Source organism: Mirounga leonina, unplaced genomic scaffold (assembly GCF_011800145.1).
Source record: "Mirounga leonina isolate KUSES-001 unplaced genomic scaffold, KU_Mleo_1.0 Mir_154, whole genome shotgun sequence".
NCBI classification, from domain to species: domain Eukaryota; kingdom Metazoa; phylum Chordata; class Mammalia; order Carnivora; family Phocidae; genus Mirounga; species Mirounga leonina.
Window position 1 is genome coordinate 48,475,441 of NW_023270389.1, and position 22,762 is coordinate 48,498,202.

General features: G+C 39.1%; 1 protein-coding gene and 1 pseudogene across 2 annotated transcripts in view; both read right to left on the reverse strand.

The window, feature by feature from the left end:
* The window catches only part of RASAL2 (RAS protein activator like 2), a 365,020-nt gene extending 344,366 nt beyond the window's left edge, over window positions 1-20,654 (reverse strand). For both annotated transcript variants that reach the window (XM_035010715.1, XM_035010714.1), the window contains exon 1: window positions 19,842-20,654. In XM_035010715.1, the coding sequence (XP_034866606.1) occupies window positions 19,842-20,043 (202 nt within the window). In that variant the 5' untranslated portion in view covers window positions 20,044-20,654. The remainder of the gene's footprint in view (window positions 1-19,841) is intronic.
* Window positions 1,349-1,497, reverse strand: LOC118014630 (annotated as a pseudogene).
* Window positions 20,655-22,762: the final 2,108 nt, after the last annotated feature.

Here is a 22,762-nt window from a genome sequence, read left to right on the forward strand (position 1 = left end):
GGCTTCTCTGATGAATTTTAACAAATGTACAAGGAATAGTACCAATTCTACACAAACTCTTGCAGAAAATTAAACATGAAAGTAATACCTTACAATGCATACTATGATTTCAGCACATTCTGAAACCAAAGCCAGAGATATCAAAAGAAAACCACAAACCAGTATTTTTTCCATGAATATAGATGCAAAATTATTTAACATAATTTTAGCAAAACAAATCAGACAAATTAAGCAACACATAAAAAGGTTAACAACACATGACCAAGTAAGGTTTATGCCAGAATGGCAAGTTAGTTTCAAAAGTCAGTGTAATTAGGGGTGCCTGGGTGGCTCAGTTGGTTAAGCGTCTGCCTTTGGCTCAGATCATGGAACTGGGGTCCTGGGATCAAGCCCCGTGCTGGGCTCCCTGCCACTGCTTCTCCCTCTCCCTCTGCCCCCCACCCCTCACCAGGTCATGCTGTCTCAAATAAAAATAAAATCTTTTTTAAAAAAAAATCAATGTAGGGGCGCCTGGGTGGCTCAGTCGTTAAGCGTCTGCCTTCGGCTCAGGTCATGATCTCAGGGTCCTGGGGTCGAACCCTGCATCGGGCTCTCTGCTCGGCGGGAAGCCTGCTTCTCCCTCTCCCACTCCCCCTGCTTGTGTTCCCTCTCTCGCTGTCTCTCTCTCTGTTGAATAAATAAATAAAATCTTAAAAAAAAAACCAATGTAATTAATATTAAAAGACTAAAAGAAAAAATATATGATCATCTCAATAAAGAAAATGCATTTCACAAAAAAATTCAACATCCATTCCTGATTTAATAAACAAAAAACAACCCTCTTAAGAAACTAGGAACAGAAGAAAACGTCTTCAAATTGATAAAGGGCATCTTACAGAAAAACAACAACAACAAAAAAACCAAAGCTAACATCACACTTAAATGGTAAAAGACTGAAAATTTTTTCTTTTTTTTCTTTTTTTAAAAGTAAGTTCTACGCCCAATGTGGGGCTTGAATTCATGACCCAGAGATCAAGAGTCACGTGCTCTACTGAGCCAGCCAGGAGTCCCTGAACATTTTTCAGCTAAAAGAAGAAAGGATGTCTGCTCCCATCATTTCTATTAAGCATCATCCTGAAAGTTCTAGCCAATGTAATCAGGCAAGAAAAAATAATAAAAGGCATCCTGTTTGGAAAAGAAGTAAAACTGTCTTTATATGCAGAGAATATATATGATTCTCTATACAGAAAAGCCAATTTAATCTACAAAAAAATTCACTAGAGATAGCAAATGAGTTTATTAGCAAGTCTGTAGAATACAAAATGAAATGCAAAAATCTATTATCATTCTGTATACTAGCTACAAATAATTGAATTAAATTTTTTTAAATCATACAATCATACTATGAAATACTCAGGGGCAAATTTAACCAAAAATGTGCAAGACCGTATACCGAAAACTTTAAACTGATAAGAACAGACACTACACTTGATCTTAGCCAAAAGGCCGAGAAGCAATATATACTGAAAACTTTGTAGAGAGAAATTAAAGACAAAATAGAGACATGTACTGAATTGAAAGACTTGATATTGTTATGATATTAATCCCCTAGCAGACTGACTCTAAAATTTATATGGGCATGGCAAATGACTAGACTAGCCAAAATAACTTTTTTCTTTTTTAAAAATTTTATATACTTATTTATTTGAGAGAGAGAGAATGCACGCATATGAGTGGGGGTGGGGGGGTGAGGAGGGCGGGGGAGGGGGGTGTAGAGGGGTAGGGAGAGAGATAATCACAACCCTGAGATCACAACCTGAGCCGGAACTGACTGAGCCATCCAGGCGCCCTGGCCAAAATAGCTTTTAAAAAGAAAAACAAAGTTAGAGGATTTATACCTGACCTCAAAACTTTTTTTTTTTTTTAAAGATTTTATTTATTTGACAGAGAGAGCACAAGCAGAGGGAGAGAGAGGGAGAAGCAGGCTCCCTGCTGAGCAAGGAGCCCGATGTGGGACTCAATCCCAGGACCCTGGGATCATGACCCAGGCCGAAGGCAGCTGCTTAACCAACTGATCCACCCAGGCATCCCTGACCTCAAAACTTATTATATAATTATAGTAATTGGGTGCCTGGGTGAATTTTGATGATGTTGATTTTTTTTTTCCTTCTGTGGGTTGTGCTTTTGGTTTTTATTTCAGAAATCTTTATCTCAGGGGCATGAGTTTGAGCCCCACATTGCATGTAGACTTACTAAAAATAAATAAACTTTAATAAAAAGAAAAAGAAAATCTTCATGTAGCCCTAGATCACAAAGATTTTCTCCCTCTGGCCCTCCCCCCTCTCATGCTCTCTCTGTCTCATTCTTTCTCTCTCAAATAAATAAAATCTTTAAAAAAAAAAAAAGACTTGTATACAAATGTTCACAAAAGCTTTATTTGTCACAGTCAAAAAAATGCAACCCAAATGTTCATCAAAAGGTGAACCGATAGGCGTGCCTGGGTGGCTCAGTCACTTAAGTGTCCGACTCTTGATTTCCTCTCAGCCTGCATCGGGTTCTATGCTCAGCAGATTGTGCTTGAGATTCACTCTCTCCCTTCCACCCTCACCCCCACATGCACATGCTCTCTTCCTCTAAAATAATAAATAAATAAGGTGAACTGATAAATAATTATGGAATAGCCAATGGAATTCAATACTACTCAGCAATACAAAGAAATTAACTACTGATATGTGAAATAACATGGATGAATCTCAAAATGTTCTGAACAAAAGAAGCCAGACTAGAAATAAGTATATACTGTATGATTCCATTTATTCAAAATTCTTGAAAACCTAAACTAATCCATAAAGACAGAAAGCATATTACTGTTTATCTGGTCATGTGGTAGGAGGGATGGTGCAGTCAGATTACAAAGGGAGGCAAGGAAACTTTTCAGAGGAACTAGATGCTCATTTTCTTGATTGTGGTGATGGTTGCACAGTTACTAACATATTTCAAAGCCTATCAAATTATACTTTAAATATGTACAGTTGCATATCAAAAACATCATATGAACTCATATTTTTAAAGATGTATGAACTCGGGGCACCTGGGTGGCTCAGTCGGTTAAGAATCTGTCTTCAGCTCAGGTCATGATCCCAGGGTCCTGGGATCAAGCCCTGAATCAGGGCTCCCTGCTCAACGGGAAGTCTGCTTCTCCTTCTCCCTTTCCTTCTCCCTCTAACCACCCCACCCCCACTCATGCTCTCTCTCTCTCAAATAAAAATCTTTAAAAAAAAAAAAAAGATGAACTGATCAGAACTTAAGACTATACCTCACTTCCCCTTGCTACATTGTCCATAGCTCAAAAAAAAAAAAAAATCACAGATTTTGAGAAATTACAATTAGTAGGAAAGAAGTTAAATTTCAGAACCAATTCACACATTTTACCATGTATAAATCATCCTTTAAGTTTCTGAGTCCTTGAAATACAAACTTCAGGATAGATTAAAATTATAAAGCATATGTACCACAAGGATAGCGAGGTTCAAGAGGAACTAAGAGGAAAGCAGGTAAGATCCATCAAGAGGCCACTGTTCCTGGGCTTTTAGAGAAGTACATGTGAATTCTATAAATATCCTAAAATATCTGCTATCTGGCCAAACTCTGATCAATATTTGGTTTTACCTGGCTCTATGAAAGCAGATCCTCTTTTTAGAATTAATAATATTAAAGTGGAGAGCCACCTGAAATGTAAATCCCGGAATAAATAAAGCTACGTCCCAAATGAATACAACCCATGGTTCTTAAGACGGTGTGGTCTCTTAAATTTCAGGATTCTCAGTGTCTCGATCAAACAAACAACAGGCCTAGAAAGGCATTCTTTTATTTAAAAAACAATTTTCCTATTTTGTATTACTGCTAAAAATACATAAATTTTAGTTAGCTAACAGGCTTAACTTTTTTTAAATATAGCAATATCATGGGGTGCCTGGATGGTTCCGTCAGTTAAGCATTCAACTCTTGATTTCAGCTCAGGTCACGATCTCAGGGTCGTGAGACCAATCCCCCCTTTGGGCTCCACACTGAGTGTGGAGCTTGCTTAGGATTCTCCCTCGCCCTCTGCCCCTCCCCATTCCCAGCCATGTGCTCTCTTTCTCTCTCTAAAAAAAAAAAAAAAGAAAGAAATATCATACTATTCATCCACATACAGCTTTCTCATGTTGTATACAGTTAATAAAACTTGGACAATTCTACAAAGATATTCAGAAACATTGTAACACCCAAAGCATATCCAGCAGATCAAATGTCATCAGTTTACAGTTACGGTGGTATATAAAACACATAGGTAAACTACAGGTTCAAGGTTCAAATTAACAAACATCACACTTTATGCTTTTATAGTAACAGTTTGAATTTTTTATAGGTGTGAAGCCAAATTATATAGTAGTTAAGAATGTAACTCAAGGGGCGCCTGGGTGGCTCAGTCGGTTAAGCGTCTGCCTTCGGCTCAGGTCATGATCTCAGGGTCCTGGGATCAAGCCCCACATCGGGCTCCCTGCTCTGCGGGAGGCCTGCTTCTCCCTCTCCCACTCTCCCTGCTTGTGTTCCCTCTCTTGCTGTGTCTCTCTCTGTCAAATAAATAAATAAAATCTTTAAAAAAAAAAAAAAGAACGTAACTCAAGAGCGAACTGCCTGGATTCAAATCCCACATCAGCCACTTACTTCCTATACACCATGAGCAAGTTCCTTTACAACTCTATGACTCTGATTCCTCATCTACAAAATGAGGGTAATAAAAGTATTTACTTCATAGGGTATTCATGAAGATTAAATAAATTCATAGGCATAAAGCACCCAGAACTGTGCCTGGCTCATCATGAGCACCCAAGAAGTTTTACTTTGTCATTATTGTTGCTGCTATAATTATGCTCATGAATGGCCCCATTACTAGAGTTAAGATTAGTGTATGGGATAATTAACACTATTACTGACAATTTAAAAAATACAAATATATCGACTAAGAACTAATATAAAACAAGGATTTGAAAAGACAGTTTTCCAAATAAAATCTAAAAATAGTCAATAAACACATGAAAAGATACTCAACACCACTAATCATTAGGGAAATGAAAATCAAAACCACAATGAGATACCACTTCACACCTACTAAGATGGCTATAATCAAAAAGAATGGAAAATAACAATAAATAAGTGTGAGCAAGAATGTGGAGACACTGGAACCCTTGTGTATTACTGGTAGGAATATAAAAGGGTACAGATACTGTGGAAAAGTTTGGCTGTTTCTCGAAAGGTTAAACAAAACTACCATAAGATCCAGCAATTCTACTCCTAGGTACATATCCAAAAAAACTGAAAGCAACTTCTCAATGAGATATTTGCACACCAGTGTTCATAGAAGCATTATTCACAATAACCAAGAGGTGGAAACAACCCAGTATCCACCAACAGATGAATAAACAAAATGTTATATATACTTACAATGGAAAATTATTTGGCCATTAAAAGAATGAAATTTTGATATAAGCTACAAGGATGATACATGCCACCTTGAAGACATTGTTTAGTGAAATAAGCCAGACACAGAAGGAAAAATATTGTATGATTCTTCTTGTATGAAGTACCTAGAATAGACAAATTCATAGAGACAGGAAGTAGAATAGAGGTTACCAGGAGGGGAAAAAGGACAGTTATTGTTTACCAGGTACAGAGTGTTTGTTGGGGATAATGAAAATAATTTGAGTATAGATAGTGCTGAGGATTACACAACATTGTGACTGTATTTTTTTTTTTTTAAAGATTTTATTTATTTATTTATTTGAGAGAGAATGAGAGACAGAGAGCATGAGAGCGGGGAGGGTCAGAGGGAGAAGCAGACTCCCCGCCGAGCAGGGAGCCCGATGCGGGACTCAATCCCGGGACTCCAGGATCATGACCTGAGCTGAAGGCAGTCGCTCAACCAACTGAGCCACCCAGGCGCCCCGTGACTGTATTTTTAAAAATAACCTTTTTAAAATTTTATTTTTATGTAATCTCTATACCCAACGTGGGGTTCAAACTTACAACCCCAAGATCAAGAGTCCCATGGTCCACAGCCTGAACCAGCCAGGTGCCCCAGGACTGTATTTGAATTGTACACTTACAAATGGTTAAAATGAAATTTAGTATGTATATTTTACCACACACACACAAAAAGAATCTACTGGTTATTCTATCAAGCATTTTCACTTTTATTGCTGCAGTTCACCAAAGAAGAACTCGATATCCATTCTTAACTACATAACTCTGAAAGAGGCAGAGAGCATTAATAAGACCTACTGCTAAACTCTAAAACAACTTAGAAAAGAATTAAAATGCTACTTTAAACAGCTTGTGATACATTTTAACACAAATATATTAAATTGGAAACAGTAATTATGAACTTAGATAATAAAGATAGGGTAATCTTTTAAAAAAAACAAAAAAGGTACTGGATTGGAACTGATTCCAACCTTACCCAGATTCTAATCTTACTTCACCAAGAATCTTTAAAGCATTAACTATTTCATGACTACCTCCCCCCAAAAATAAAGACTTACCATGTTTCATAAATTTGTTGAAAGAAAAAAAAAAAAACAGGCTATTTCAGATTGCAGGAAAAATTTGTAAAAACATAATTTTATATAATATGCTTACAAGTAAATGGAATAACATTACTGATTATATAAGAGAAACATCATTGTTAGTTAAGTTTCAGAAAAAGAAAGATTACTGGCCAATAGCTATAACACAGTAACACCTCTTCAAGGTGACGCTCTGGCCTGACAATCAAGATTTATACCAAAAACATAACCTAAAGTGCAACTAACTAAAAATTTCCTCTTAAGACTTTCTGACTTAAACAAAACAGCAAGAAATATGGCCCTATCAAATCTTCTGGATTACCTTTCTATTTTAATAGGAATCACCACAGATGATGCTGTTCTTTCTTAACCATGTTATCAAGCTAGATTAAAAAATAGTCATATAAATCTTCATGTCTATAAAAAGGAAAACTATGAAGTTTTTATGAAACCAGAAAATACTAAAGAGAGTTTTTTCTTAGATATCAAAACATGTCTTTTGTTAGTATTGTCCCGGCCATCTTTTTCAAGGTCTGTTTGTTGCTATAAACTTATCACCAACCACCTGGGAAAAACTAGCCCATTTCAAAATTGGAACATGCGTTATAAAGGCCTTGGGTTTCCTCATTCAGAGGCATTCTTGAAGTTTACAAATATAGGACCCCTGGGTGGCTCAGTCTGTTAAGCGTCTGCCTTTGGATCAGGTCATGATCCCAGGGTCCTGGGATTGAGTCCCTCCCTCTCCCTCTACCCTCCGCCCTGCCCATGTTCTCTCTTTCTCTCTCGCTTGCTCTCAAATAAATAAAATCTTAAAAAAAAAAAAAATTTACAAATACAAAGAAGTGTATGTAGTGAAGCCTAAGGGAATCATGGGAGCAAGATATTTATATTTTATATCCTGCCCAAATTTAATCTAAACAAAATTTCCTACAAGCCTCCACAAATATTAACTAGGTACAGGATTCCTAGTTTCACTTCCAAACTGCTCTATATCATTGTCAAAAGTTAAACTACTTTGTTCCTTTCTAAGTTTGCTCCTTTCTGACTTAGTAAGGCAAGCTTATGATTATATAATACATGCTAAATAAAACAGCTAACTGATAAAAGAAAATGTGGGTATGATTCCAACTATATAGAATTCTGGAAAAGGCAAACTATAGCGACAGTAAAAATATCAGTGGTTGCCATGGGTAGGGGGTAGGGGATATGAAGAGATGAATAAACAGAGCACAGAGGATAAAGGCAGTGAAAATATTCTGTAGGAGGGGCACCTGGCAGCTCAGTGAATGGAGCATGCCACTCTTGATCTCGGGGTTGTGAGTTGGAGCCCCATGTTGGTATGGAGATTACTTAAAAAATAAAATCAAAAGGAGGGAAGGAAGGAGGATGGAAGAAAGGAAGGAAAAGAATATAAGGAAAAGAAAGGAAAAGAAAGGAGAAAAAGAAAGATTGATTGATTCTGTATGATACTAAAATAGTAGATACATGTCACTCATTTGTCCAAACCCACAAAATTTATACACCAAGAGTGAACCCTAGTATGAACTACAGACTTTGCCTGATAATGATGTGTTAATGTAGGTTCATCAACTGTAACAAATGTGTCACTCTGGCCAGAGATGTTGATATTCGGGGAGGTTATGCAGATGTCGGGACAAGGAATATATGGTAAATCTCCATACCTTCCTCTCAATTTTGCTGTGAATCTAAATCTGCTCTTTAAAAAGTACTTAAAAAAAATTTTTTGGTTAATTAGTTGTCTATATAAACTATGATTTTCCAGAGTCTAATTCATTTTCCTACCCTTTTTTTTCTGAAGAAAAGATTTTCAGTTAATTTTGTCATTAATGTTAATTCTCGTTGCCATTCCTTGAATTAGGCTTTGTGTGACATAATAAACCTCCCTAGAATATACCTAAATAAAAGCCATGCTAAAACCTCAGTCCTTAACACAGTACTATATAAGACATACACCTTAGTCGGTTCATCCAGCTAAAACTAAATGAACTTATATTCAAAACATGTTCAAAAGAATTTTGGGGGCGCCTGGGTGGCTCAGTTGGTGAAGCATCTGCCTTCGGCTTGGGTCATGATCTCAGGGTCCTGGGATCAAGCCCCGCAGCTCAGCGGGGAGTCTGCTTCTACCTCTCCCTCTGCTGCTTCCCCTGCTTGTACTCTCTCTGTCAAATAAATAAATAAATCTTTAAAAAAAAAAAAAAAAAAAAGAATTTTCATGAATGTCACTTCCTTCTTAATACTCTGAAAAACAAAGAGTAGAAGGAGGACACCAAGAGCTGAGAGGAAAGCCACCAACTATGTTCTTAGAGTATTTGAACCATTATGTGTCTATGTCAGGTTATTTCAGTTGGACTCTAATAGTATAAATAAAGCCACGGTCATGGATTTGACCCTTAGCAGACCAACTGCTTGACTCTATACTCATGCCCTTCCCTCTTTCATTTGGAAATATGCCATTAATGAAAAGGAATACCACTGGGAAAAAACAACTCCATTTTTTGAAGGGCAGTGTTATTAGCATTAGAACTCTGAGGACTTTTTTTTTTTTTTTTTAAAGATTTTTTATTTATTTATTTGAGACAGAGAGAATGAGAGAGAGAGAGCACATGAGAGGGGGGAGGGTCAGAGGGAGAAGCACAAAGCCTAATTCAGCAGGGAGCCCGATGCGGGACTCGATCCTGGGACTCCAGGATCATGACCTGAGCCGAAGGCAGTTGCCAACCAACTGAGCCACCCAGGCGCCCCTCTGAGGACTTTTAATACGTGCTAAATAATGCTTAAGGCACTATATGAAAGCTATGCAAAAATTGCTACTGTGCAAGTAGCAATACAGAAGTAGGATTTAAATTACAGGCCATAATTTCATATATTTGTGGTAGGAATTGCTTTCCAGGAAGGTCACACCAATTTGGTACCAAGTCTCAGGCCTTTAAAGACATACTCTTCGGGGCACCTGGGTGGCTCAGTCGTTAAGCGTCTGCCTTCGGCTCAGGTCATGATCCCAGGGTCCTGGGATCGAGCCCCACATCGGGCTCCCTGCTTGGCGGGAAGCCTGCTTCTCCCTCTCCCACTCCCCCTGCTTGTGTTCCCTCTCTCGCTGTGTCTCTCTCGGTCAAATAAATAAATAAAATCTTAAAAAAATAAATAAATAAAGACATACTCTTCTAGTAATTCAGCCTAAGGGAACAGTGAGAAGTTCAATTCAAAGACTTGTGCACAAAGACAATCAGTAGACTATTAATATACAAATTTGGGAAAATGTTAATGTCTAAAATAGGATAGTGGTTAAATAAGTTATATTAAATTATACTCATTAACAAATTATGTTTTCATATTATAAAGGCTTAGTAATAAAACAGTGTGATACTGACACATCAATATAGACAGACCAACAGAATAGAGTAGAAAATCTTGAAAGAAACAAAACATATAAATGGTAGTCTACCAAAGGATAGAGAAGTCATCTTAAACCAGTGGAGAAAAGATGAGTTATTCAACAAATGGTGTTAGGACAACTGGAAAGCCATCTTTCTAAAAATGAAATTGTATCTGTATCTCACACCTTATAGCAGGATGAATTCCAAATGGTTCAAAGATTTAAGTATAAAAAATGAAAACAAAGAAGTACTTGACAAACCATGGAAGAATTATTTTATAACCTCAGAATAGGAAAGGCCATGCTAACTATAACATAAAAACAAAGAGCCATAAAAGAGCGAATACATTCAACTTCATGAAAATAATTTTCTTATAGAGAGGGAAAGAAAAGACAAATGAAAATACTGGCAACTCATTACAGATAAAAGCTTCCTTATTTAATAAGGAGTTCCTACAAATCACTAGGAAAAAGATCCAACAACCCAATAAAAATGGGCAAAAGATATGTACAATTCACAGAAAAGGATGTATTTAAATGGCTCTGTAAGACAATCAATGTAAGAGATATGAAAAATTAAATTTAAAACTATTTTCATCAATTAGATTGTCATATTCAAAAATTCTTGATAATTCCCTATGTGTAGAGAGATAGGCATTCTCATACACTGCTGGCAAAATAGAAATAGTTACAACCTATAACAAGAGCAATTTGGAAATATCTTTCAAAATCACAAGTACACATATCTTTGACCTAGCGATCCTATGAACTTTCTTACAAAAATATTCATACACAAGCAAAATGGCTTATATTCAAGATTATTCACTGTATTATCACTTGTACCAGGAAAACTTGGGGACTGGTTAAATAAATTATGATTCATTCAGGCATTATATAGCCACAAAAAGAATGAGGAACTGCTTTACAAACTGACAGGAAACTATGTCAAAAATATATTAGTAAGTGTGTAGAGAGAGGGGATGTGAGGCAGGAATAACACAAGGTGCAGATAAATTCCTTTAACGGGTTATCATTTGTATAAAAAAGGAGAAAAAAGCAATATACACAGTAAAAACTATTATATTATCAATTCAGATATAAAGCAATTAACAACTGGCTCCAGACCCCCAGAACTCCCAGCCAACTTCCTTTGCGGGCCTGCTCCAGTCCATTCACTAACCTTGAAAAAAACATGACCTTACATTTTTGTGAACGAAATTTCTTGGACCCCACTCTCGGTGGAGTTTTTACATATCTATTTATCTGTTTCTCTGGGCAAGGAATAGGTATGCTGAGCATACACAAGAATTTCAAACATTTATTGATTGTGTGGAGTGAACAATGATTGCCTGCCAGATGGTAAGTGAGGGGTATGGAGGAGGGGTGACAGAGATCTCACGGAATATCTTTTTATGTCTTTTGAATATTGAAAGATGGAAATGTTTACCTATGTTTTTAATTAAATTTAAAAATAAAAACATATTTGAAAAAGTTTTAAACTTTTTTAAAAACCTAAGAAAATACACTGTTAGAAACAAGGGAGGATAGGGCGCCTGGGTGGCTCAGTCGTTAAGCGTCTGCCTTCGGCTCAGGTCATGATCCCAGGGTCCTAGGATCAAGTCCCACATCGGGCTCCCTGCTCGGCGGGAAGCCTGCTTCTCCCTCTCCCACTCCCCCTGCTTGTGTTCCTGCTCTCGCTCTCTCTCTGTCAAATAAATAAATCTTTAAAAAAAAAAAGAAACAAGGGAGGATTTAAAATAATATGCAATGATACCAAATACATACAAAAAAGTACAATTTTTGCACAGAAAAGACAAGGATAAAATACAACAAAATATTAAAAGAACAGTTATATCTGAGAGGTGTAATTACAGGTGACTTTAATTTTCTTTGGCTTTTCCTAGAATTCAAATTCATTAAGCACTATTATACTCATAATAAGAAAAAAGGTATTAATTTTTTAATGCTATGAATCAGAGAGGTCAGAAATTTAAAAAGGCAGAAACTTATTAGGTATTATCCAGGTTTCTAAGCATCATAAATGAAACATTCAAATTTCCTTAAAACATTACTTCCAATTACAGAATAAAGAATTTATGGATAAAAAATTTAGAGATGAAAAATATTTAATCTGTCCTCTGCTCTACCTCTTAACAATCACATTATGAGATTATTCTCATCCTCCTACTTTCTGGATGTTTTGTCCATTTTTGTTTTCTGTTACCTAGGTAATGGTACTTCCAGCATTTCCCTTAAAGACTGTGAAACTAACAATCTGGTATTTCTCACTGTCCAGTTTTCCTGACCTTCAGTTTTGAAAGGCCATCTCCCTAAGGGAAAGCAGTAAGATCTAAAAGCTAAAACAGGAGGCTGAGGAATCTGAGGTTAGAGTTCTAATCCTGACAAACTGTGGAATTTGTCTCCAATTTTGGGAATAAGCTAAACTTCCTGATCCAGTTTCCTCAATGAGGTAACTTAAAGGATTGTTTTGAAAATATTTAGGACTATCAACTTTAAAGTTTTCTTTAACTTTCCACACTATTCTTTTGAATTTTGTTTTCTTGCCTTATGTCAAATATTTTCCTTTGTAAATTTTTGCTCTCCCAAACAGTATCTGCAAGTATTACCAGTCTTTTCAACTCAGGAGTCGGGTAAGGGGTACTTTCAGAAAGCCTACTGAAAATGACACAATATGAACAGAACTTGAGCAATGCTGAAGACAATTTATGGAGGCATAAGAATGCAATCAGGATCTAAATTGGACTCTTATGAGCAAAGGAGACTCGGGCAATGAATTAATGTAACCAACACTTGGTGGGAAGACAAAACTCTGACTCCTAACATCCAAACCTGCTATAGAGATAAGATGAGAAATTCTGTATCACAGCCTAGCAAATGAAGTTTAGTCATGCCTTCAAGGGTTCAATTTTAATTTTGTTTACAGCAGACCCACTAATACTACTTACTACCTGGACCTCAGCACATCTTCTTCTCTACCACTTGCATATCAGGTACTTCTTGATGGCTGCCTTCTCATTAGAAAATAAGCTACAGAGCGCCTGGGTGGCTCAGTTGGTTAAGCGACTGCCTTCAGCTCAGGTCATAATCCTGGAGTCCCTGGATCAAGTCCCGCATCGGGCTCCCTGCTCAGCAGGGAGTCTGCTTCTCCCTCTGACCCTCCCCCCTCTCATGTACTCGCTCTCTCTCATTCTCTCTCTCTCTCAAATAAATAAATAATCTTTAAAAAAAAAAAAGAAAAAAGAAAATAAGCTACATTAAATTTGTCAGGGGTTCTCTCCCTACAGGTCTTGCGAAGCACTTGATAGCCTTCGGGAAGAAAGGGGTTTTTACAAACATCAGAGAGCAATTATCCCTCTGCCAAGACAGGGTGAAGCAATTTCAGTAGTGCCCTCAGCACACTTCAAACTCCTCCTCCTGGTTAACAAGACCAAACACCTCTCCTGTTACTTAAAAGTTATTCCAAAAGGGAGGGACAAGGGAGCAGACAACTGAATTTTTTCTGGATTAACTCAGGCATTAGTTGAATGCTTTTTTGTGGTTCACCTACTTTAAAAGGTGATCAAATCACTCTGTGCCACTGAAGAGAGCAACTGCAAAGAACAATTACATAAACCCTCTGCTTCAACTTACCTCATCCTTCTTTCTAATGAAAGAAAGCATTAGAAACCACTGCCCTGCCACCACTTCCTTAGTAATCTCAGTAAAACCTATGTGCTTTGTCATGTGAATTCCTTTTTTTCCTTAGCAAATCAGAGAAATTTATTTCATTCAACATAATAAGACACAATTGCACATCATTTTTTAAAGTACATGCACTGAATTTTATGACGTAGAAAAGATAAAGGCACTCTTTATAAGTGAACTATTCTCAAACAGGTGCATTCTAGAACTTTGCATTATCTATGTCAGAATATTTGTACATATCCTCAATTCCATACCTCTAATTCCTAAATCCAAAAAGCTCTGAAAACACTTTTTTTTTTTTTTAAAGATTTTATTTATTTTTTAGAGAGCGAGCGAGAGAGAAACAGCATGAGAGGGGAGAGGGCCAGAGGGAGAAGCAGGCTCCCCGCTGAGCCGGGAGACCAATATGGGACTCGATCCCAGGACCCTGGGATCATGACCTAAGCCGAAGGCAGACGCTTAACCATCTGAGCCACCCAGGCGCCCGAAAACACTTTCTTCATAACTTGTTTAGCAGTAAAATCTGACCCTCACTGACATAACACTATTTATAGTCTTAAACCATACTTAGTGTGGATTTTTACTTAACTACAGGAGTATTAATATGATTGATTCCTGGATGTTGCTCCAGACCCATTAAGAGGGTTATGTCACTGTGTACACACACACCCTATTTTCTAAAATCAAAAAAATTTTGAATTCTGAAGCACTCTAGTCCTAACGGTTATGGAAAAGAGATTATGTATAGTTCTATTCTTCAAAAATATTTTCATTCTTTGAAAATGAAATAGCAATAGACCAACATGATAGAGGGTAGAAAAATACTAAGATATGATAAAGGAAATTGTACATGTCTCTAACATTAACAGAACACACAATTTAAATGAGATATACTAATTTTCTCTCAAAGGAAAAAAAAGGGGGGGCTATTTGAAATCAATATAATTTAAAATAAACAGTATACTCCTAGGCATTCTCGATAGTTCTGTCTCGTTTCAGTGAACAACTGTCTACTCCTAATGTACATAAAATGTATTGAGAAATTAACGTATCAACCTTCAAAGCTAATGCCACATCCTAAGTACTGAACTCAAGCTTACAATCCCAAGAATTGCTAAAATATTAATAATCATTATAAAAGTTCAATGTATAGTATTTGAGGAAATTAAAACACTTAAGTAACACGAACATGTTTTGGGATGTACTGAGTACACATTCACTGATTTTCTTCAAGCAATCAAGTAGCTAGAGCACACAAAACTTGAACAATTTCATTCATCCACACATTAATACAAAACAGAAGTCAAGCATGGGGTACATATTTAAGACATGTAAGAATGAGTGATTCACTGAGAATATTCAAAGTTAATTATGTTAAGAACATTCCTTATAAGGCCAATGAATTAGTGACATCTTCATATGCACCAAAATGAAACAACTTCTTAGACTTGTTACTGGTTACAATGTTTTAAGTAAATATAGAGGCATATTCTCTAAAAATGCAATGAAACCTATCTCATCCTTTGACTTAATTCATGAAACATAAGCAAAATTATTTACTACAAACAGGGAAAACTGTCCCCCATCAACTCATATGGAGTTCATGAGAAATTCTTACCAAATTCTCATTTGTCACTTTTCCAGAATTATATGGTATATGATGCAGTATGATTAATTCTTTTTCTGTTCTGCTTGCTGAAATAGTACCAGCCTTTGGAAAATTTCCAGCAGATCCCTATCAGTCATCAATAAACAATGAGCTATATACTAGCTTAACGGTAAGCAATAATGTTGATGTTATTTATTTTATTAAGTGAATATTTTAGATAAGTCCTGCTTATACTATTAAAATCAAAACCATATGACTGCTTGGTGAGCACTTTAGTGTGATAACTTATTTCCCCTCTAGCTATCCAAGGGCACATCTGCGCACACACTCGCAGACCCGTTGTGCTGATGGCTGCAAAGCTCCAATGCAGGCACTAACAGAGACTGGCATCTTCAATGTCTCCCAGTGTCCTGCACTCGCCGTCCATTCATGGTAAAGTAGTTAATTTTAATGTTCTCATTGTTTACCAGAAAGCACAGACAGTGAGGCTGGCTTTGCCGCTCCCGTTTCCTTTTGCTAAGCTGCTGCGCTTTTTCAGCCAATTGACTTTGCTTTGAGGCTATAAATATCTGAAAAATGTTCTGCATTTGATGCTCTTGGATTCTGCATCCATATTTAGCTGTTTGTGGCATGCCTTTGTTTAAGCTACTCTGCCACCCATACAATCAGTCAGGTTGAGATCTGGATGGTCAAAGGACACATGGATCAACATTCAACAGACACTGACTATGAGCAAGGTACCAATCTGCTAGACTCGGTGACAATGAAGGGGTGGCAAGACAGGAATACAAAGACAAACAAAACAGACTTCCTGGTATCAAACATTTTATAGTCTTGACAGGGCATGGGCACAACTTATTATAAAACTGTAATAAAACAAATGAAACATTTTACAACTAAAAGAAAATGAAGGCCAGGGCAGCATATTTTCTCTTAGCTATGTCTTAATGATAGGCATTTGTGTTCTAAATATACATCTACCTATTATAAAGCTCGGACAGATTCCAGAAAAAGTTTTCCAATCCTGGCAATACACAAAACTCTAAATATACGTTTTATCGACAAAATAGTCGATAGCAAACTCAAAACAGTGCCTAGTCTTCAAATTTCATGAGGCAAACTAATAAAATATTTCCAAAAGTTTCTGTTAAGGTATTCAGTTTGGGGGGGGGTGTTATTGCCGTTTGTTTACTTGTTTGCTTACTGATTTCAAACATTAAGTATATGGTAGGGGCGCCTGGGTAGCTCAATCAGTTGAGTGTCTGCCTTTGGCTCAGGCCATGATCCCAGGGTCCTGGGATCGAGCCCCGCATCGGGCTCCCTGCTTGGTGAGGAGCCTGCTTCTCCCTCTCCCACTCCCCCTGCTTGTGTTCCTTCTCTCGCTCTGTCAAATAAATAAAATATTTAAAAAATAAAAGCTCTTGACCTAAAAATAAACAAACAAACAAACAAAAAAACATAAGTATATGGTAGAGGATGTGAATCATAGCCAGAAGCCAGGAGCACTTAATACAGCTCCTTACTTTGTACCCTTTTAAAATCCACATGGTGGGGCGCCTGGGTGGCTCAGTCGTTAGGTGTCTGCCTTCGGCTCAGGTCATGGTCCCACGGTCCTGGGATGGAGCCCCGCATCGGGCTCCCTGCTCAGTGGGGAGCCTGCTTCTCCCTCTCCCACTCCCCCTGCTTGTGTCCCCTCTCTCGCTGTGTCTCTCTCTGTCAAATAAATAAAATCTTTAAAATAAAATAAAATAAAATAAAATAAAATAAAATAAAATAAAATAAAATAAAATAAAATCCACATGGCTATTTCAGGTTAGTGCTCAAAACTGAATAAGCTTCACCTGAGCAAGACCCCCTTTCCCCCCACCTTCCTATCTTGTCAAAACATTCCAAACAAATATACATCTGCCCTCAACATTCCTGCTTTCACAACTAAGTTCACTGACCTTTTGATAAAAGTCCTCCCCAGAAGCCCCCGACAATCATGATTTAAACTCATTAAGGGTTTTCTTGAAGCCTGTCCCCAAGAGTCAGACTGGAATTGGTAGGCTAAGTTGTAGGTAAAATAATAGGGCAGGCCACAGAATCAGACAACTCTATAGCTAGAATGGACCACAGATACCAATTAGTCCAGAATCTACATTTTATGTAGAAACCTAGAGCCACAGAGTTAAAATTACTTACCCAAAGTTAGACAACCAATTTGTGGCAAAGAAAGAATAAAAACCCTAGTTCTCAATCCCCAGTTGTATACTCTAGACTAGGTTTCTGAATTTCTTTTAAAAACATTAGACCACACTCATCAAAGTCTCCTTAAATTGTGTAAAAGAACCTAAATGTTCCAAAACAATCAGAATTGTGAACACACAAAACAAACAAGTAAACAACAAAAAAACAAAAATGAACTAGTGTTTTCCAAACTGATTTTCTACATTCTATTATTATTTTTACTTCAAAGTTTTTCAAAGAGTTATGCAATAGGCAACTTAAAAACTAGCCAAGGACACAGAAAAGCCAAGAATCATTCAGATAGTTTTGGAATATTTACATCAAACTAAAGACAACAAAGGAGTATCCAGGATGAGTGGCCTTAGAGGAAGGAAAGTAGTAGTACTAAACAGTAAATAAAAACATCTGGTTAATTGATAGGGAAGACAAAAAAGTTACAATGCAGTGGAAAGTCTGCAACTTGACACTGAAATGCAGAGTACATATGTGCATGAGAAGAGAATATATGTACGTATATTTACCCATATATACTTAAGAATACCCACATATCCGTGTGTGTATATATGTATACATACCCCTCACAAATCTACCCCTAAAAATGGACAACAAAAACTTGCACATATTTTTATGGGTTACACGCAAAGAACAGTAATTTACGCTAGGTCTGGAATACCCAAACAGAATAGTTTTGGACACTGAAATATACTCTTGCAGTAACATGGCCTATCTCTAACTTTATGTAAAAAACAATGTGCCAAAGAAATGTATAAGGATAAAAAGGAGGATAGGATGGGAAAATGTAACTATAATATACTCTAATTCAAGCTCATTTTCAGGTTCTCATCAACCTTTGGTATAAGCTATCGGGTAAGTGGGATCGGCAGGTGGATGGAAAATCAGGCACTGAAGTTTTTAATCTGCTGAGAATGAACTGGGTGACCTTGCATCATCTCCTACTTCTTTGCTTTAATTCTTTCAGGGGCTTAGAATAACATCAAAAACCACGTATAAACATCAAGCAAAATATAAAACGGTACAAATATAAATCCTTAAGAACTGGTTATAAGAACTACAGGATTTTTAAAACTGAAAGGGCCATTAAGAGATTATTAATCCAATTCGTTAACTTTACAGATGAAGAACCAGAGCCTTAAGAAAAAAAGTTACCTGATCTACCCCAAATCACATAGCCACTTACTGGCAGAACCAAGACAAAAACTCAAATCTCTGAACTCCTTGTTCTGTGATCTTTCTGATAGTGATGGACTTGAAGTCTTGAAATCAACTGAACTATCCAGAGAGGTAACTTCTAAGCCTTGGTCACTCCTGAATAGTAAACATATACCCTCTTCAGAAGATTGAAGGAAAAAAGTATAATGTACTGATCTGATCACTACAGGCTTAGATGCACATGACTGGAGGATAACATCTTAACGTTGTCTGTCTTTGATCCCAGGTGCTTCAAATTTGCCCTCTTATATTCAGCCACATCACTAATGTCTTGTGTTCACGTGAGTTAAGTGATAAACATCTTGACGTTTTAATATTTTGGGAAGCCACAGCTCAGTCCTGAATTCCAGGCTATAAATCCTTGGGCTAGGAGTTTTCAAAACTGGCATGGTTTTAATGCTGCCACAAGGCTCACCCTAATAGAATATCATCATTCAGTTTTAATTAAAGAGGTGGTTGCTAGGAATGCAGAAAGGGAAAGTTTTAGTGTGTTCATCACTTTTAACTTGCTGAGTAGCAACCCGGTCACTTTACAAAGAGAACCAGAAACAATAGTGCAATCTGACACAATCCACACCCCTTGGACTAAGTGGTTGCCTTTGGGAGAATGAGGTTCAGAAAGAGGTTATAGATTAGTCTCTTCCCACCAAATAAATATTTTTGGTTATTCTATTTTATTTTATTATCTTATCCACTGCTAAGCTATTTCATAGTATCTTAGTTTCCAGCCTTGCCTCACTCAAGAGAAAGAAATGAAACTGTTCGCTTGATTTCATGGTGTGTTCCATCAGACCTCCCTGAAATCGGTTGACAGTTCCCTTGAAGTTATCCCCTAATATATTAAGTCTGCGTAGCTCAACTCCACCTTAAACTTCCTGCAGGTGTCTGAAAAGGTCCAAAGACCATACTGAATGACATCTCTCTACTCAAGCGCCAGCCTGGAGAAACTTGTCAGAAACGCATGCCAGAACAAAAAGGGATGTGGGAAACTGACCCAGAATGGATGGGGACTGAGAATAGGACTTGAGACTAGGGATGAATTTCAGCCAGAGCAAAAACACCAGCCTCTAGGATGGTCTGTGGTCCTTACCGTACACCCGGACCCAGCTCTGTTGCTGGCACACAGACTCCAGAAGGATCCGATCCAACATGCCACCAGCCACGGCCCCACCGACTGGGACAACCGCTTCCAGCTCCTCCGGGGGTAGCGGCGAGTCGGACTCCAGTCCTGGGAACATCTCCGGCCAGGACAGCGCCTCCGCGGCTCCTCCGGACGACGGGGAGAGCTCCATGGTGCCCCAGAGGGACAAGGCGGCGGCGGCGGGGCGGGCGCGCGACTCCGCGCCCTGCCTGCGGGAAAGGGAGGAGGAGAGCGCAGCGGCGGGGGCAAGGACCGGAGCGTCAGCCGGCACGGACGCGGCTCACCTCCTTCCCCGCCGCCCACTGCCCGCGGCTCCGGCGCCGCAGCCCACCTGCAGCCGGCGGGCGGGACCCAGGCCGGGAGGCGGATCCAGCGTGGCCCCGGCCGGGGGTGGGTCCGGGCTCAGGTGTGGGTCCCTCCCGGGAGGGGACGTGGAAGGACCCGGGAGGGGCGGGCGGGCCCCGCGGAGCCGCCTTCCTCAACCCCCGCCGGCGTCTCTCGCGGCTAGATCGGGCTGGGGCTGGGGATGGAGTGGGGCCGGGCAGGGCAGGGCAGGGCTGGGGGCGTCGCCGCCAGGGGCCGCCCCCTCTGACCGGCTCCCGCCGCCGCTGCCTCAGAGGCTCGGAGTGTCCGCTCCCTCAGGGAAGGGGGGCGGTGGCCCCGGGTTCTCGCCCGCCAGTCCTCGGCCCCCACCCCAGGAATGAGCCGGCCCGCCCCCCTAACTCTCAGGCCACAGCTCCCGCCGCGGCTCCGGCTCCGCCACCGATCCCACAAGCCCGGCAGCCGCGGCGGCGGCAGGCGGCATCCCAGGGTGATAGGCCCGAGCAATCGAGGGCCGAGGGCCGGGCCGCGTGTGCAATCGAGTAACGAAGCGGAGGAGGAACTGCCACCGAAGGCAGGAAAAATCGGACACCGAATTATTCATCTGGCCAGTCCCGCCTACTTTCTAAAGACCTCTACCCGACCGCCCAGCAGCGCGCGGTCCGGGTCTCCAGAGCTGCGGCTGAAAGTGGGGACGGCGTGGGGAGGCGGGGTGGAAAAGGGGTGCGGGAAATTTAAAAAGAAAGGAAAAGAGCTTCCCTTCCCCTCTTTCCACCTCTTACCCTTCATGTAGCTATTTATGTATTCATTTATTTGGACCGACATTTCTTTCTTACTGGAGGAAGAGATTAGAGAGACTGCTTTATTTTACAGTTACCCTAAGGGAAACGCCTCCTTCCTTCCCAGAGGAGAGTTGGCAGCGGGGTCTGGATTGTGGGATCTGCGCTTTGCGCCCTGTCCGCGACGAAGCTGGACTTGTCATCGGTTTAGAATAGCATGGTTACGAAGTGTGGTGTGGATGGATAGACGGGCCTTGCAAGCACAAGAAATGCTCAAAAGCCCAGTATTAACCAAACATGTTTCTCTTTTTTTGCCTTTGATCTTTGTGCAATTATGTTGGCTTTTTTTCCTCTAATGATGTCACAAGCATTTTATTTTTGGTCTGTTTGGAGACTGTCTCCTTTGACCTTGGCTTTAATTTTATGCCCACCCAAGGCAGTATTCACTAGTTCAGGTTAAAGAGAGTGCTGATAAAGTGGTAACAATTTTTAAACCGAAAAGTAACAACTTAAACAGTGCCTTGCACATAGTAGGTCTCCAACAATGTTTCTTGAATATGCTGCTTAAAATAGAGGAGTTCCACAAGTATATGGTGCTTTTTTGTTTAGCACATGGGGGGCATCCCCCCCCCCCATTTCTTCCTACTTTGCGCAGAGACTGGTCTACAAGGGGATATTTTTGTTTTCTGGTCTTGTGGCATCCTGGTATGTGGTTTGGGCTTATCAAGAGCTATAAGAATGCATTTTGTAATTTTCTCCAAACTGTTTAGAGGAATAGTATTTCAAAGCAGGAAGTGACCTTCAAGATAATCTCATTTTGCCTTTTGTTTAATGGTTGAGGAAACTGAGGAACAGCCAGGTTACCTGGGAAATCAACCACCAGTACAGATAGGTCTGTAATGTCTCAATGATAATGCCTATTTCAACTTTGTTCCCTCAAGAACCTTTTCTAACTGAGCTTGTTGATGCATGGTTTGGTGATGCATTGGAGTGATCATTTCTGATATCTAAATCCCCGATTTCTTACTATCTGACTCCGTAGTCAGATTTGCAAGTATAAATCATCATATTCTTCAGTGCTTGAGTGGACATGGGAAGGTAACAAAGCTGGGAGATTACAGGGCCCAGCACTAAACAGAGCTAGAGCATTTTTATTTATACTAAATTACTGCTGAAGTCATGGTAACAGAAGTCAGAGAGCAAGTGGATAATGGGCATCAGGTGTACAAATTTGAGCACTCTTTATTAGTCAATATGTAAGGAATTTATTTAGCCAAGCAATTATCTCAAAGCAGCATTGGGAGTGGTGTATGAAACATTCACAGAGGTTTTTTTCTCAAGCTTATTTTCTTGATGGCGTCATCCATTGTTGAGCTGAAGAAAAAGCTCTCAGTAATCCTTTCTTCATCTAGACTCCAAATCCCCAGTCCCTGCTTCACCTCCCATCCGTCCTCAGACTAGCTGCAGTGATTATCTAATGCCTAAGTAATAGTATGTCTGGAATTTATCTAATGTTTATAACTTAAAGAGAAAATAGTTCCCAACTTGAACAATAGTTCTCTGAGATAAGCAGAACCAGTATTTTTTAAATCATCATTGAGCCAATGAAAAAAATTGAAGCATAGAATTCTATTAAACAACCTACCTAAGGTAAAATAGATGGTTAGTAGACAGATTAAAACCCTAGTCTCCTAAGTTTTTAATTCATTGAGGGATCTGGATTCCTTAAGGTTTTTATTTTCCCCCCTTGGGTGAGTAGAGTTGTACTAA